The sequence below is a fragment of the Gavia stellata genome, chromosome 1 (genome assembly GCF_030936135.1).
Source record: "Gavia stellata isolate bGavSte3 chromosome 1, bGavSte3.hap2, whole genome shotgun sequence".
NCBI classification, from domain to species: domain Eukaryota; kingdom Metazoa; phylum Chordata; class Aves; order Gaviiformes; family Gaviidae; genus Gavia; species Gavia stellata.
The window spans coordinates 57,687,206-57,700,443 of record NC_082594.1 but is presented as its reverse complement, the minus strand read 5'-3'; the positions used below and the strand labels follow the sequence as shown (position 1 = coordinate 57,700,443).

Below are 13,238 nucleotides of genomic sequence, written 5' to 3'. Positions count from 1 at the left end.
TTGAGCATTTTTTTTAAATCTAGCTGCTTACAAATAAAAGTGTGTTTGTACACTGTAAATGGAATTGAGTCTGCAGCATATTAGAAATAGCTCTAAAGGAGATTAGTGGTATATTTTCTTACTACTTCAGGAGTCAGAGCAGTGCGAAGTTCAGTGGTAAACCAGGCAGATCTCTATTTGATATATATCAAAAATGTTAAATAGATTTCTTTGAAGGTAGCAATTGCTGGAGGCCCTGTTCATGGAAAATGAGGTGGCAAAAATGTCACCCTTGCAGGAGAAGACTGCGTTACAAACACCACACAGCATCTTTCTAAATTAAAAAAAATGTTGTGGTAAGTGACGGAAGAATCTGAACAGAAGATGTACCGAATCTTAGGTATTGCAGTGAAGTGTAGCTAGTAGGCTTAAGGTTAAAGGTCCAAAAAGCAAGTTGTAGTGCCAAGTATTTTGGAAGATTACCTTCCAATGTGGCTCGAGCCAACAGGCGGGAGGGCTCACTGTCCTGCGTTCATGTTATTACCATCTGTTCAAACTTCCAATACATTGCAATTAATTTTGTAGATTAATGAAACCTTGTGCTTGGCCTAGATATGGTCTTGGGAAGGTTGATTTTTTCAGCCTGTTTACAGAAGTGGGGAAGACAGAAGGGTGTAACTTTTCTGTATGTCGATAAAGCAAGAGAGAAGTCCTTGTGGTGCTCTGTGGGTATAAGAAGACAGGCATTCCCTCCAGCTTTCCCTTTGTGCGGGGGTAGATGTGGGTGTGAAGGATGGGAGAGGCTGGTACGGTTGGACCCTGGGTTGCTGAAGTGGGTGATCTGAGACTGATCTGGGTCTCTGATACTGGCTGGGGTAGGGTTTTGGAAGCTGAGGGCTGGAGGAAATGCTTGGGTCTGTGCTGTGAAGCAGAGGTGTGTCCCGCGGTTGTTGTTTTGGAGTGCATGCTAGGTGTGCTAACTGCGAGGAAGACACCTTTGTTGCTGATGTTCAGTACCAGATCCCCATTTCTTCCCATCAGAGGTCCATCTTTTTGGAGTGTGAGTCTGCTATGTGCCCAGGTTTCCTGTAGGATGAATGGGGATGTGCAGCCTGCTCATCTCCTAATGCTGAGTCAGAATGTAGCCAGCATGTGTATGGAGAGCAGAGCTCATGGGGTAGCTCTGTGTCCCAGGGGTTGCCCTGACCATAGTTTAACCAGCCGGTCAGAAGAGGTGATTATCCTGCTGTATTCAGTGTTGGTGTGGCCTCACCTGGAGTACTGTGTGCAGTTCCGGGCCCCACAATTTAAGAAGGATGTGAAGGCCCTTGAATGCATCTAGAGGAGGGCAGCAAAGCTGGGGAAGGGGCTGGAAGGAATGTCCTATGAGGAGCAGCTAAGGACTTTGGGCTTGTCTAGTTTGGAGAAAAGGAGGCTGGGGGGCGACCTCATTGCTCTCCACAGCTTCCTGAGGAGGGGAAGGGGAGAGGGAGGTGCTGAGCTCTTCTCCCTGGTATCCAGTGATAGGACATGTGGGAATGATTCAACGCTGTGCCAGGGGAGGTTAAGACCGGACATGAGGAAGCATTTCTTTACTGAGAGGGTGGTCAAACACTGGAAGAGGCGTCCTAGAGAAGTGCTTGATGCCCCAAGCCTGTCAGTGTTTAAGAGGCATTTGGACAATGCCCTTAACAGCATGCTTTAACTTTTGGTCAGCCCTGAAGTGGTTAGGCAGTTGGACTAGATGATCATTGTAGGTCTCTTCAAACTGAAATTATTCCCTTCTGTTCCATTCCATTCCACCTCTGTCTGCTAATATGAGGGGAATTAAATGAGGCCAGGTTTGTAGGAAGATCCATTGTATTTTGTTATATCAATTCATATATGTGGGAAAAGCAAACAAGCTTTTTTGTGCAACAACCAACATAAAAACCTACATAAAACTAAGAATAGTCTTGAAGAATAGTCGCAAAAATATCAGAACCATTTTTTTCTTGGTAGTAGCAGATACTCAATGAGTTATTAGGAAAAACGTTTTCATCAGGAGGAGAGCACAGCCATGCAGCAGGTTGCCCAGAGAGGTCATGGACTCTTTGTTCATCTTAAAAGTCACAGGTGATGTGAACTAGTGTTGGTGATAGCCCTGCATTGAGCAGAAAGTTGGACTAGATGATCACCAGAGGTCCCTTGTGAACAACATTTCTGCTAGTCATGACATATGATGTAGAGAAACCTGTGGAATGGAGTGTATGACCAAGTATATATTGTGTGAATGTTCTTGGAGAGGTACGTATCTAGGAATGACCAGGCGGATGAGAAACTGAAGCGTGTGTGGAAGGGACTGAAAAGCCAGGTGGTTATAAACATGGGACATGGTGGTAAGGCAGGGGCAGTGTAGGGGACAGAAATATTAAGAAATGGTAACAGGAAGAGCAGGCTTTTGGAGCAGAGTAGTAAGGATGAGCGAGGGAATAGGATAAGTTTGTATGATGGAAGAGAAGGATGCTCCTGCCTGGGGACAGTGTTTGAAGCAACTGAGCAGGAGCAGGGAAATGGGAACACCGAGCTGGGGAGCACTAGAAATTGTGGTGAGGCAGGGACATAGGTGCCAGTTGTTGGTTGCCTTTGTATTTGAGCATGGGATGGTGAAGTAGGCGATGTACACAAGCCATGAGAGGCTTTGTGGGGATGAAGTGTTTGGGATTGGTGGAGCGAGGCAGGAGCGACAGGCAGACATGGTGAGGTTGTAGGGTTATATGGTTGTAAGAGGTGGTCTGGTGTGTGGCAATATCGGCTATGATGAGTGAGGAGAGCATGTGGAAGCGGCCTGCAAAGGGTGTATGACTGTGTTGGGGTGAGGAAGGTGTGTGAAAGCACTGGCAGGAGGTTGGCGTGCAGGCGTTGGGAGGGTATGGAGTTGCACTGGAGAGATTGCATATGGAGCTACCAGCCGAGGCACAAGGGGTGCAGCAGCGTGAAGCAGATGTACAGAGAAATGGCATACGTACCATATGCTGATGGTGGGGAGGTGACAGGTGTCATCACATCTGGCAGACGAGTAGGTGGGGCTGGAGAAGGGCGTAAAACAGCAGTGGGGTAGAGAAGTGTAACGTCGTTGTAGAGTGAGAAAGGTTTGTGAGTCAGGAGCAGCACGGAAGAGGGACAGGGTGGTGGGTGGGGAGGCGCGTTGATGCAGTGAAGTGAAATGGGTTTGTAGGGTGCCATGTGAAGACTTACGTGGTGGAGTGAAGGGGACGTGGAGAGAGAAAACATACGCTGGGTAGCTGTGGTAAGGGTCCATATACGTAATAGCGTAGCTGAGGATGTATATGTAGGCGTGAGTAATGCGTGAAGATGGTGAAGGACGCATTGGTACAAGCGTACCGCCTGCAGGGGAGGAGGAGCACGGGGACCCGCGGGAGAGGGCTAATTAGCATGACGGTGCCGGGAGGATGTGGAGGTACTGGGGGGAGGAGGTACCGGGACGGGGGCGGGGCCGGGATTTGGGCCGAGCACGGAGCGAGTCCCCGCAGTGGGACACGGGTGCCGCGGTCCTGGTGCGGCGTGGCGACAGCCAGCCCGCCGCCTGTTCCTGTGCCGGAGTGCCGCCGGCGCCGCCACCCCCGCGCGGGCCGGGCCGGGCCGGGCCGGGCCGGGCGCTGCCAGGGCAGGGCGCTCGGAGGGCGGTGTGTCAGGGAGCGGCGGGGCGGGCCCGGGGCGGGCGGGAGGCGGCGCGGCCGGGCCTCACTCCGGCCTCTCCCCAGCGCAGGCCGCGGCTGCCATAGCGACACGGAGGACGCCGGCGCCGAGCGGAGCCCGAGGGACGGAGCCCGAGCATGGTGAGCGCCCGGGAGAGCGGGCGGTGGGGCGGGGTGGGTGCCGGCCGGCGCTGAGCCGTGTCTCTCTCCCGCAGCCCTTCACCGAGCGCGCCTACTACCCGCCGGCGGCGGGGGGAGCCGGGGCCGGCGCGGGGCCAGCGCCGTTTCCCGCCTTCCAGTTCCGCGGCCGCCACGAGGGCCCGGACTGGCGGCGGCTGAGCGCCGTGGACGTGGGCCGGGTGTCGCGGGAGGGGGACGTGGCGGCGCTGCAGGAGCACCTGGAGCACGTCACCTTCTGCAGCGCCGAGCGGGAGCGCTGCCCCCACTGCCAGGGCCCCGCCGACCCGCTGCTGCTCAAGCTGCTGCGCCTGGCCCAGCTCTGCACCGAGTACCTGCTGCACTCCCAGGAGTACCTCAGCGCCCAGCTCGGCAACCTGGAGGAGGCCCTGCGGGTGGCCCAGGCCCAGCGCGACCAGCTGGGCAAGGAGGTCGCCCACCGCTCGCAGGAGATCAAGGGGCTCAAGGAGGAGTGCCGTCGGCGGAAGAAGATGATCAGCACCCAGCAGATGATGCTGGAAGCCCGAGCCAGCTACCACCAGGTGAGAGGAGAGGTCCTGGCGGCCCGGTCACCCACACCTTGCCAGCTCCAAGCCTGCCGGGGACAGGCGGCAGAGCAGCCCCGCTCTGCTGGGGCGCAGTCGCTTGCTGGGCGAGAGGCTGGAGCTGCAGGGACTAGTGACCCTGCAAAAAGGGAGTGCATCGCTTGCAGGGGCTTCACTGCCCATCTGTGTTTCACAGACGTTTGGCTCGTACCACAGACATTTGGGAGAGTGCATCATCTTTAACAAATCCTCTTTTTACTAACAAGTGCTCTTTATTCTTGGACTTGCTTTTGACACATCCGAAGTGTCAGATGCACACACCTCTGATAAACCTGCATGAAACCTGTGATAAACATGTTACTGCTTTCTGTTGCTGTCTCTCCTTGCCTATCAGCTACATGGTCAGAAAACACACAGGGCAAGTACATCATAACTGGTGCTAAGCAGTAACCTACCTGTCTGAGTTGTCACCTTCCTGCAGTAACGTTCTCCAGGCACAAAGTTTCTACTTGTGTGTGTGACTCAGGAGTGACTCAGGCATGATGGTTGCTCATCCCTAATTCCACAGCAATCTGTTCCTTAAAGGTCTTCCCTAAGAGCCTTAGTATATTGCTGTTCTGACTCTCTGTGTCATGGCAGTCTGGTTTTTTGGGATGGGTTTTTGTGTTCTGGGTGTAATAGTTTGATTTAAAGATTTTTCAGCTTCAACATTTTTCAACAGGTTTCAGGAATGCAGGTTGCAGCTTCAAATGTACTTTGAAGTCTAGAGAGTACACTGGACACAGACTTGACACAATTTCGGGCTAGCTCTTTGTGTCTATATGTTTAAAATCACAGTTTGTTTTTTTTTTTAATTCTTGGGATGCTGGCAGTCTTGGTTATTGAAATTCTCCTTAATCATGGAATAGTTGCAGTACAGAACTAATAGAAGTTTTCTTATAGTATGTACAGTCTTATCCCACAGTATAATACCAATTTCAGCAGGCTGGCAAAGTTTAATTTTTTAAGACATCGGCTGAGTTGACTCAAGTGTTTCTGTAAGAAAGAAGATACCTTATGTCCCAAGAGTAGAGCTATACGTATGGTAGACTTCATGGGAACCTTGTCTCAATGCATTCTTTTGAGTGTTAGTCTTAAGGACAAGCTGCTGATGTGGTATCATTTTAAAAAGCCTTTATGCAACTTAGAGAGCAGTTTGTCTGTCCTGTGTTGCAAAAGAAAACTGATTGCATGCATCATTTTATGTGTAAACTTAAATAATTCTCATACTGTGATTGCCAGCTAAATATTACCAAGTTTTCCTGAAGTATTTGTAGAATACAACTGTCTCAGTGGAAGCTGAAGAACATGGTAGTGAACTTGGCTCATCACTAATCTTCTGTTCAGTGGCATTTACAGTAAAGCAGAGACGGAAAGCTATTTCCCATTTTTAATTTAATTTCATATAAAGTAAATGTCTGCCGTCCCCGCATTTTCCTCTCTGTTAGTAAATTCTTGTCTCTAAGTTATTTAGGTTCACGTAGAAAAAGTGAGTTCAGAGAGTGACATTGAACAGTTCCTGCAGTTCCTACAGTATTTTCAGGATTCTGAGTTTGAATGACAGAGATAAATTAAACTCTTCCTAGGGTTTGTAAATGCAGGGCAGTAGTGTGACCAGTAAACAATAATTGTGTGTTGTTTATCTGTGCCATGATCTTGGCTGATCTGCAGTGCCAGATAATAGGGGTTTTGCTGGTGTTCCTGAGAGGGTAATTCAGATTTCATCCCCTCAAAGTCTTGGCTGTTTTGCAAACAAGCCTGTAAATAGTTACTTGCCTTTTTTTAGTGGAGGCACACTTTATATCTAATGTAATCATGCTTTGGAATTCAGATTTAATGCCTTTGATGCACCACCGATGTTAGTTCAACCATGAAATACTACTATAAAATGGTACTGGTACCTGCAAGTGATAAATTTGAGACTCATTGGTCAGTAGCTTCACCTGAGTAATACAATTTTAATTTTACATAATAATTTTTCATTTTTTTGACACTTTCTTCAGAAATCTTATATTCTCATGCACAATGTAGGCATTAAGTACACATTGTGTCTTAACACTGTGAAAAGTAGTTGCAAGAATAATGTTACATAATTCAAAACATAAATATTCCCTGTGTTAATCCTGTCTCCTGCAGTAAGAGCTTTCTTTCGCTACCAGCAAGTCAAACTGACATGAAGTTTGTGCTTGAATGAATAACATCATTTCACAGCCAATTTCATTCCATAAATCGTGTGCAATCTGTTACACTGTAAGCTCCCTCTTGGTTGGCAGAAATGCTTTGCCTGCCATACTATATCTCTTCAGTTAGTTTTTTTTTTGTTAGCACCTTTTTGCATTTGTCCAACAACATTCCTCTTAATAATTCATGGCTTTAGTGTTTAATGAAAGATATTTATATTTAATAGGAAACCTGACTATCAGTGGCAGTATTTTAAATATTAGATGAAATTTGGGAATATGATTATGGTGACAAGAACTTGAATTTGTTAAGTCAGTCTCTTATGGTCATATCACACTGATGAGGAAAAAGGACTCAGTTGAGTATTTGTGGTTTGTTAAAATATATTTATTTGAAAAAAAAGTATGAGAAAGGGGTAATGAGCAACCCTACCTACACCGATTAGGGGCTTTGATTCACAATCCTACCATGATGTTGCAAAATCTGTAGATGTAACTTCTGTCCTTGTGATACCCATCTGTTTTTAATATTCTGAATGTTAGTGGAATGTACTTTGAAGGTGAACAAAAAAAATCTTTTAAAATGGATAGGATCCAAATTTTACTTAAAATATGACTTAAAATTCAAGTTAAAAATAATAAGTAAATTATAGGAACAGTAATTAAAACAGCTTTATGCTTCAGAAGGATGCTAGGTAGCATACTAATGTATGACTGGAGTCAGTGTGTATTTTCCTGAGTAGTGTTGTTTTACTTTTTCCTTATACTGCTGTACCTACCTATATTAATCTCTTCTCTGTGGTTTGTATGTGAATTTGAACTTGCTTAGTCAGTGGCTTTTTTGTTCCAAGTTTGTATAGTGCCTAGCACAATGGGATTCTTACCCATGACCATCACTGTGAGACATGAAATAACACAAATTCAGAAAAACAGAAAAACAAATTACAAATTAACACAAATTCAGAAAAACACAGAGATCAGGCACTGTGAGAATTTTAGTCATTATTCTTGCGAAACGGTATTTATTGAAGTTACCTACTTTTGATGTCTGGGCAAAGTGTAACAACCTGTTAAAAACCTTAACTGCTATACTTACCAAACCAATGTTACTAATAATAACTAAAATGTTTTTATCTGTTTTTTGTAGTGTCAGTTTTGTGAAAAAGCTTTTATGAACTATACCTTTTTACAAAGTCACATGCAAAGGCGTCATCCAGAAGAATCTCAGATTGGTATGTATTTTAATGTTATAAAAAAATTTGATATAAATAGTTTTGAAAAGTGTAAATATAGTGAGGATGTGCAGTCCATGATTTTGTGTAACCAGGAAGAATGATTTTCATGTTCCATTTTTAGGTGGCAGATACCAATTTGTGTGAATGCAAGCAACACTGACTGACAAAATCTGTTGGGTGACATATGTTTCAGTTTCTGGAAAATAATTAACAAGAGATTGTATGCTATATTTACAATATCTTTTGAAACTAGCATGCCCACTGAATACTTAGTAGCAGACTTCAGAGCACAGTTTCTCTCTAGGCATGTGTGTTATGAAGGTGTGGGTAAAATGAACAAGATGCGCTAAGGCAAATAGATTTTGTGAATACATATGAATTATCGGTACAGAAATAATCCAGGCCACCTGAAATCAGTTTGAATAGGATCAGGATCTCCTGAAGTAAACTTGACTGAAGAATATAGTAAGAAAAAGAAACTATCAATAATAATCTAACTTCATGTATGTATGATAATCTTGGTTGCTATACCACTAACTTACATACTTTTGTCTCTCTTAATTGAAAAATGTTTAGTTTGAAAAACATTGCTTTCAAAGTTTGTTTCATTCATCTCTAAATTCTCTCCTTCCTGTTAGGTTGCATGCTTATGTTTTATTGCTACGGACAAACAAGTATTGACAAATGGCAGTAATTAGAAATGAGTTAGGAAAAAAGAGCATTTTGGAGGGAAAAGAGTGCAAAAAGTCTAGCAAGGTCTGAACTGCAGCTTGTCAGGCAAATAAAACAGCAGGAGGAATGAGAGGGGTCTGAGTAAGCATCTCAGGAAGCATTAATATATTGGAAGAAGAAAGAAGCTCTTGTGCACTTTACACTTGATAAAAATGATAGTGGAAGATGCTGCAGAAGCAGTTGAACTAATTATTGTCTAAAGAATTAGTCTGAAATGGCTGTATGAGGGAAATACTCCATGCAGTTATTTCCAAAATAAGATTCTGCATTCTGAATATTCAGGATTCCCAGATGATGGGCTAGTAGATCCTTGGTAAATTGATAAATGTTTCAAGATTAAAGATTGTTATAATTTTTGCATATTTTAACATGTTTTATTACAATGACATTCCCTCTGACTCATTCCAGATAAATAACGAGTTGTATTCCAAATGGACTCCTTACAAAGGTTATTTAGAATAAATTAAACCTAACAGAATTGAATCACTGAGGTTCACTTTGTTTCATACACCCTTTTTTGAGCCTGTGTTGCTTAGATTCCTTTGAAATTAGATTATATAATTTTTCTTGCAAATATTTCATAAACTATTTCACATGTCAGTAATATCAGTATTTTTCAGTCTTTGAGGGTAATGTTAGCAGGCCAAAGAACAAACATATTTAAAAGCATCTTTGGAGAATCATGGTAGTGGGAGGGGAAATGGTCTATGAGAGTCACACTTCATGAAGATGTTACTGAAAAGCTATAGAAATACATTTGCAGTAAGTATCACATTTCCAGAAATTACAACAAACATTTTTTAAATCTGTGTTTCTTTCAAACAGAACAGAAGAGGAAAGCAAAGACAGACAAATTGCAGGATGAGATTGAAAAACTGAAGGAGCAGTTGCAACTCACCAAATCCCAGTTAGAGGCTGAACAACAGGCTAATATGGTCAGGTTTTCTAAGGTAATATGTACTAAATAATATGAACCTCTCAAAAGAATTAGTACTTTTGGCTGTGTTCACTCATTTTGTAACTGGAACAGAACAAAATTGTATCTATAGCTTGCATGCCTGGCAGCAATGATGCTTGGGCATTACACCATATCTCACCCTCATCCCCCCCCTAATTTTGAACATCTGCTTTCTCCTTACTTTTGTTTTAGACATACTTTAAATTAGTACTTAAGACAATACTTCTGTTAGCACTTGCCAGTTCATAAGTGTGGCCTGTTATTGAAGCAGATATAATTGACTTGCTGTGGTGCAATATAAGCTATTTTTAATATTAGGGTATTTTGTAGTGATTAAACATTTCTTATATATGACTGTGATTTTATATGTGACTTTATAAACTGAGTAAGATTTATTCTTTGCTGTGAAGAACTTTACTGTCTAACAGAGGTGTAAAGCAGTCAAGAAGAGACATTGAAAAGAAACAAAGCAATCTAGACCTTGCATGTTGGCCTTTAAATGCTTAGAATTTGGTTTACCAGAGAGCCAAAGCAGAAAGTAATCTTAGCTATTGCAGTGTGAATAAAAAAAAACTTAAAACAGAATGATTTAAAAGCAGTAATTATCTGTTTGTAATCACATGCAAGGCTTTATTTAGGATGATATTGAGTCTTGTGGTAGTGCTTACTAGCTCATGAAGATTAAAAAAGAGTCTCTAAGTTACCTGTTTCATTTTTTTAAAAAGCTTGACAATTTCAGATCATCTCACAGTTTTCATTTCTGTTTAAGTAGATACAATCAGATAATTCGCTATGGAAATAGGGAAGGAAATTTTTTTAAAAGGGGGGAGGGGGCTTTGTGATTCACTAAGAAGCAATTCTTGGCGTAAGAGACAAGAAACTTCCAATGATTCATTTAGATGTTGATCTCGGTATTGCAGTTTGCCCTGTATCACATTCAAAAGCAGAGGTTTGTGGTTGTTAACATAACCTGTGAGAACCTTGTCTTAATGTACCACCCAATATTCAGAACTTCTTTGAGGAGTTTGAGGACCTTCAAAGATAAAACCAACAATTAAGTTCGGAAAGAAACACTACATTTTTACTTTAAAGGGAATCAACAAAACATTGCTATCATTAATTATTTTCGTCCTTGTTTTCAGAGGAAAAGCTGGTCTTCTGTAGAACATGCAGTGTTTCTTTTTCTGAACACAACTTCAGACTCTCCTTTTTTCAGTCGTCCTATTCCCCTTCTCCCAGGACCATTCAGCTTCCTGGGTTTTTTCCATTTTCAAAATAACTGGATGACCAAATGAAGAGCATGGGTAGAGTTTCACCTAGGAGTGCAAGTGGAGTCAGAATAATGAGCCACGGCCCTATATGGACATCTGCTAGGTATTCTACTCATTCATTCTGTGCCTCATTTTTGGGAGGTACATCTCTTAACATATTTCTCCTGCCCCTGAAGCATTGCTTTTCTTATGAAATGGAACTTAGAGTATTCATAACAGTGCAGTGTAGATTTTTTGGTGCCTTAGGGGCCTATTTTGAAGTCACTTGTCTTAGCTAAGACTCCTAACTACAAGGGGACTGCCTGAAATGTCCTGAAGCTACAGCCTGCAGTGTTACACAACAAGAAGCTTTCAAAGCGTCTGTGTTTTTCTGGGATGTCAGGGAAGATATAAATGTGAAGCGTGACTGGTTGCAGTTTGTCTGCCATGACTGACATCCATTGTCAATTCAGGTATCCTTATGTTGTTGTCTTTTGATTGGAAGAGCAGAAGATTTTTCCCGTTTTTTTTTTTTTTTTAGGAGAACCACTATTGGAGGGAATTTGGATAAAAACTGTCATGCTTCCAGTTCTTGGTCCCTTCTACTCCTTTGAGGTGGAAGGATACAGAAGATGTCTTTCTTCATAAGCGTACAATGATTACTTATTATAGTTAGTCAGAGAACGAATTCAGAGTGAATGCTGTGATGGAAGGATGTAGGGGTTGCCTAAAGAGTCTGTATATTCTGGACAGTGAAATGCAGGACTTGGAACAAGTTGAGGACTATACACAAATGAGTGACTAGGTGATGGAATGGTAAAAGTAATTTAGCAGATAAAGTGGGATAAATGTATATGGGCAAAAATAATTCTAACTTCATCTACAAAATGATGGGTTCTAAGCTGAGTGTTGTTACTGAAGTGCAAGATCTTAAGATTGTGATATATAGTTCCAGGGAAACATCAGCCCAGTGGTTAGTAGCAGCCAGCAAAGAAAATCAAATATTACAAATTATTCTGAAAAATCACTGTGCAAGCCCCAGCCTAAATACTGTGAGTAGGTCTAGTCCCTTCATGTCAAAAAGGATATGATAGAATTATAGAAGTTAAGGAGATGGGACACAAGGATGATCAGTCTGTGTTTAGAATGACTGAGCATGCTAAGAGTTGTCAGTCTGAAAAAGAGGGAACAGCTTGGTGGGGATGGAGGGTGAGATACTGATGTCTGCAAAGTCATGAGTTACGCAGAGTGAATAGGTATCAATCATTCACTCTCTTTTCCAGTGACCTAGCATCCATCAAATGAACCTAGCAGGAGCCAGATTCAAACAAAAAAAAAAAGTACTTGGCTTTTCATGCAACTTGTAGTAGACCTGTCGAGCTCATTGGCAAAAGATGTTGCAGTTGCTAAAAGCTGAGGCAGCCACAAGGAATGACTACAAAAGTATCTGAGGAGAAATGTATCAAAGGTTACTAAATTTACAAAACTGTATCAAGCTGAGGAAGTCCTCTGAGCTGAAAACAGTTGGCAGCTTGGAGACTATTGAGGAGGATGTGCATGTTTGCTGGCCCTGGTATTATCCTTTCCCACCTATACGCTTAGGGCCACTGTGAGAAACAGGATGCTGAACTGGGTGTATGTTTGATATGACCCAGTAAGGTCATTTATGTGTTATTCAATGAAAAATAATGAACTACCAAAACTTCTTGAAGCGTACTTGTTTTGCTAGCAAAATGTATAGTTTGGTACCCCAGAATTCTTCAGAAACTGGTGGTTTTTCATGGTTTTTGATGTCACAGTGTTGCCCATTGAAAGTGACTGGTTCCCACACATAGTTTGGGTGCTTGAATTAGTATTGCATGTGGGGAAAACCAACAAATAATGCTTTAAAAATAATTTCAGGAATGTGAACAGCAAAAATCAAAAGAAGAAGAAATTCTACAATCATTTCATAAATGGAAAGAGGAGGAAAAAGAGAAATTGGCTGATCAAATAGAGAAAGTGAAAGAGATGTTTATGAAAGAGCTTAAGGAGTTATCTTCAAGAAATTCAACGTTAGAAAATGTAAGTGATTTAAATTTTCCAGCATTTTAAGGCATGAATCCCTTACAGTAGATGGTAATGAACTTCACATGTTTGAAATGTGATGTAGTCACCTTAGAGGTCTTCTTACAAAACTTTAAAAATAATGGTTGAATAATAGCCATAATTGTATCTTTCTATACCGGTACTTTATTAACATAATTTCAGTTCATTTTTTTAATAGCATTGTTTTGGATGAATGAATTATGCCTTCAGCAACTATGTCAATTTTTTCTTACTCCTCAACTTTTGAGTGCCTGTTTACAGATTAGTAGATATTGTTATTATTGCTGTCTGTTAGGTATCCTTATATTAATATTCTTGTAACTGGCATGGAGGGGACTAATCTCTGCATTATAGTCC

At 42.3% G+C, this 13,238-nt stretch overlaps 1 protein-coding gene across 1 annotated transcript in view; it reads left to right on the top strand.

Moving 5' to 3' along the window:
- The first annotated feature begins 3,333 nt into the window (after positions 1-3,333).
- DZIP1 (DAZ interacting zinc finger protein 1) overlaps positions 3,334-13,238 on the top strand; it is a 38,784-nt gene continuing 28,879 nt past the window's right edge. Inside the window, exons 1-5 of the mRNA XM_059833237.1 lie at positions 3,334-3,351; positions 3,893-4,396; positions 7,766-7,850; positions 9,411-9,535; positions 12,696-12,857. Of these exons, the coding sequence (XP_059689220.1) occupies positions 3,334-3,351; positions 3,893-4,396; positions 7,766-7,850; positions 9,411-9,535; positions 12,696-12,857 (894 nt within the window). The remainder of the gene's footprint in view (positions 3,352-3,892; positions 4,397-7,765; positions 7,851-9,410; positions 9,536-12,695; positions 12,858-13,238) is intronic.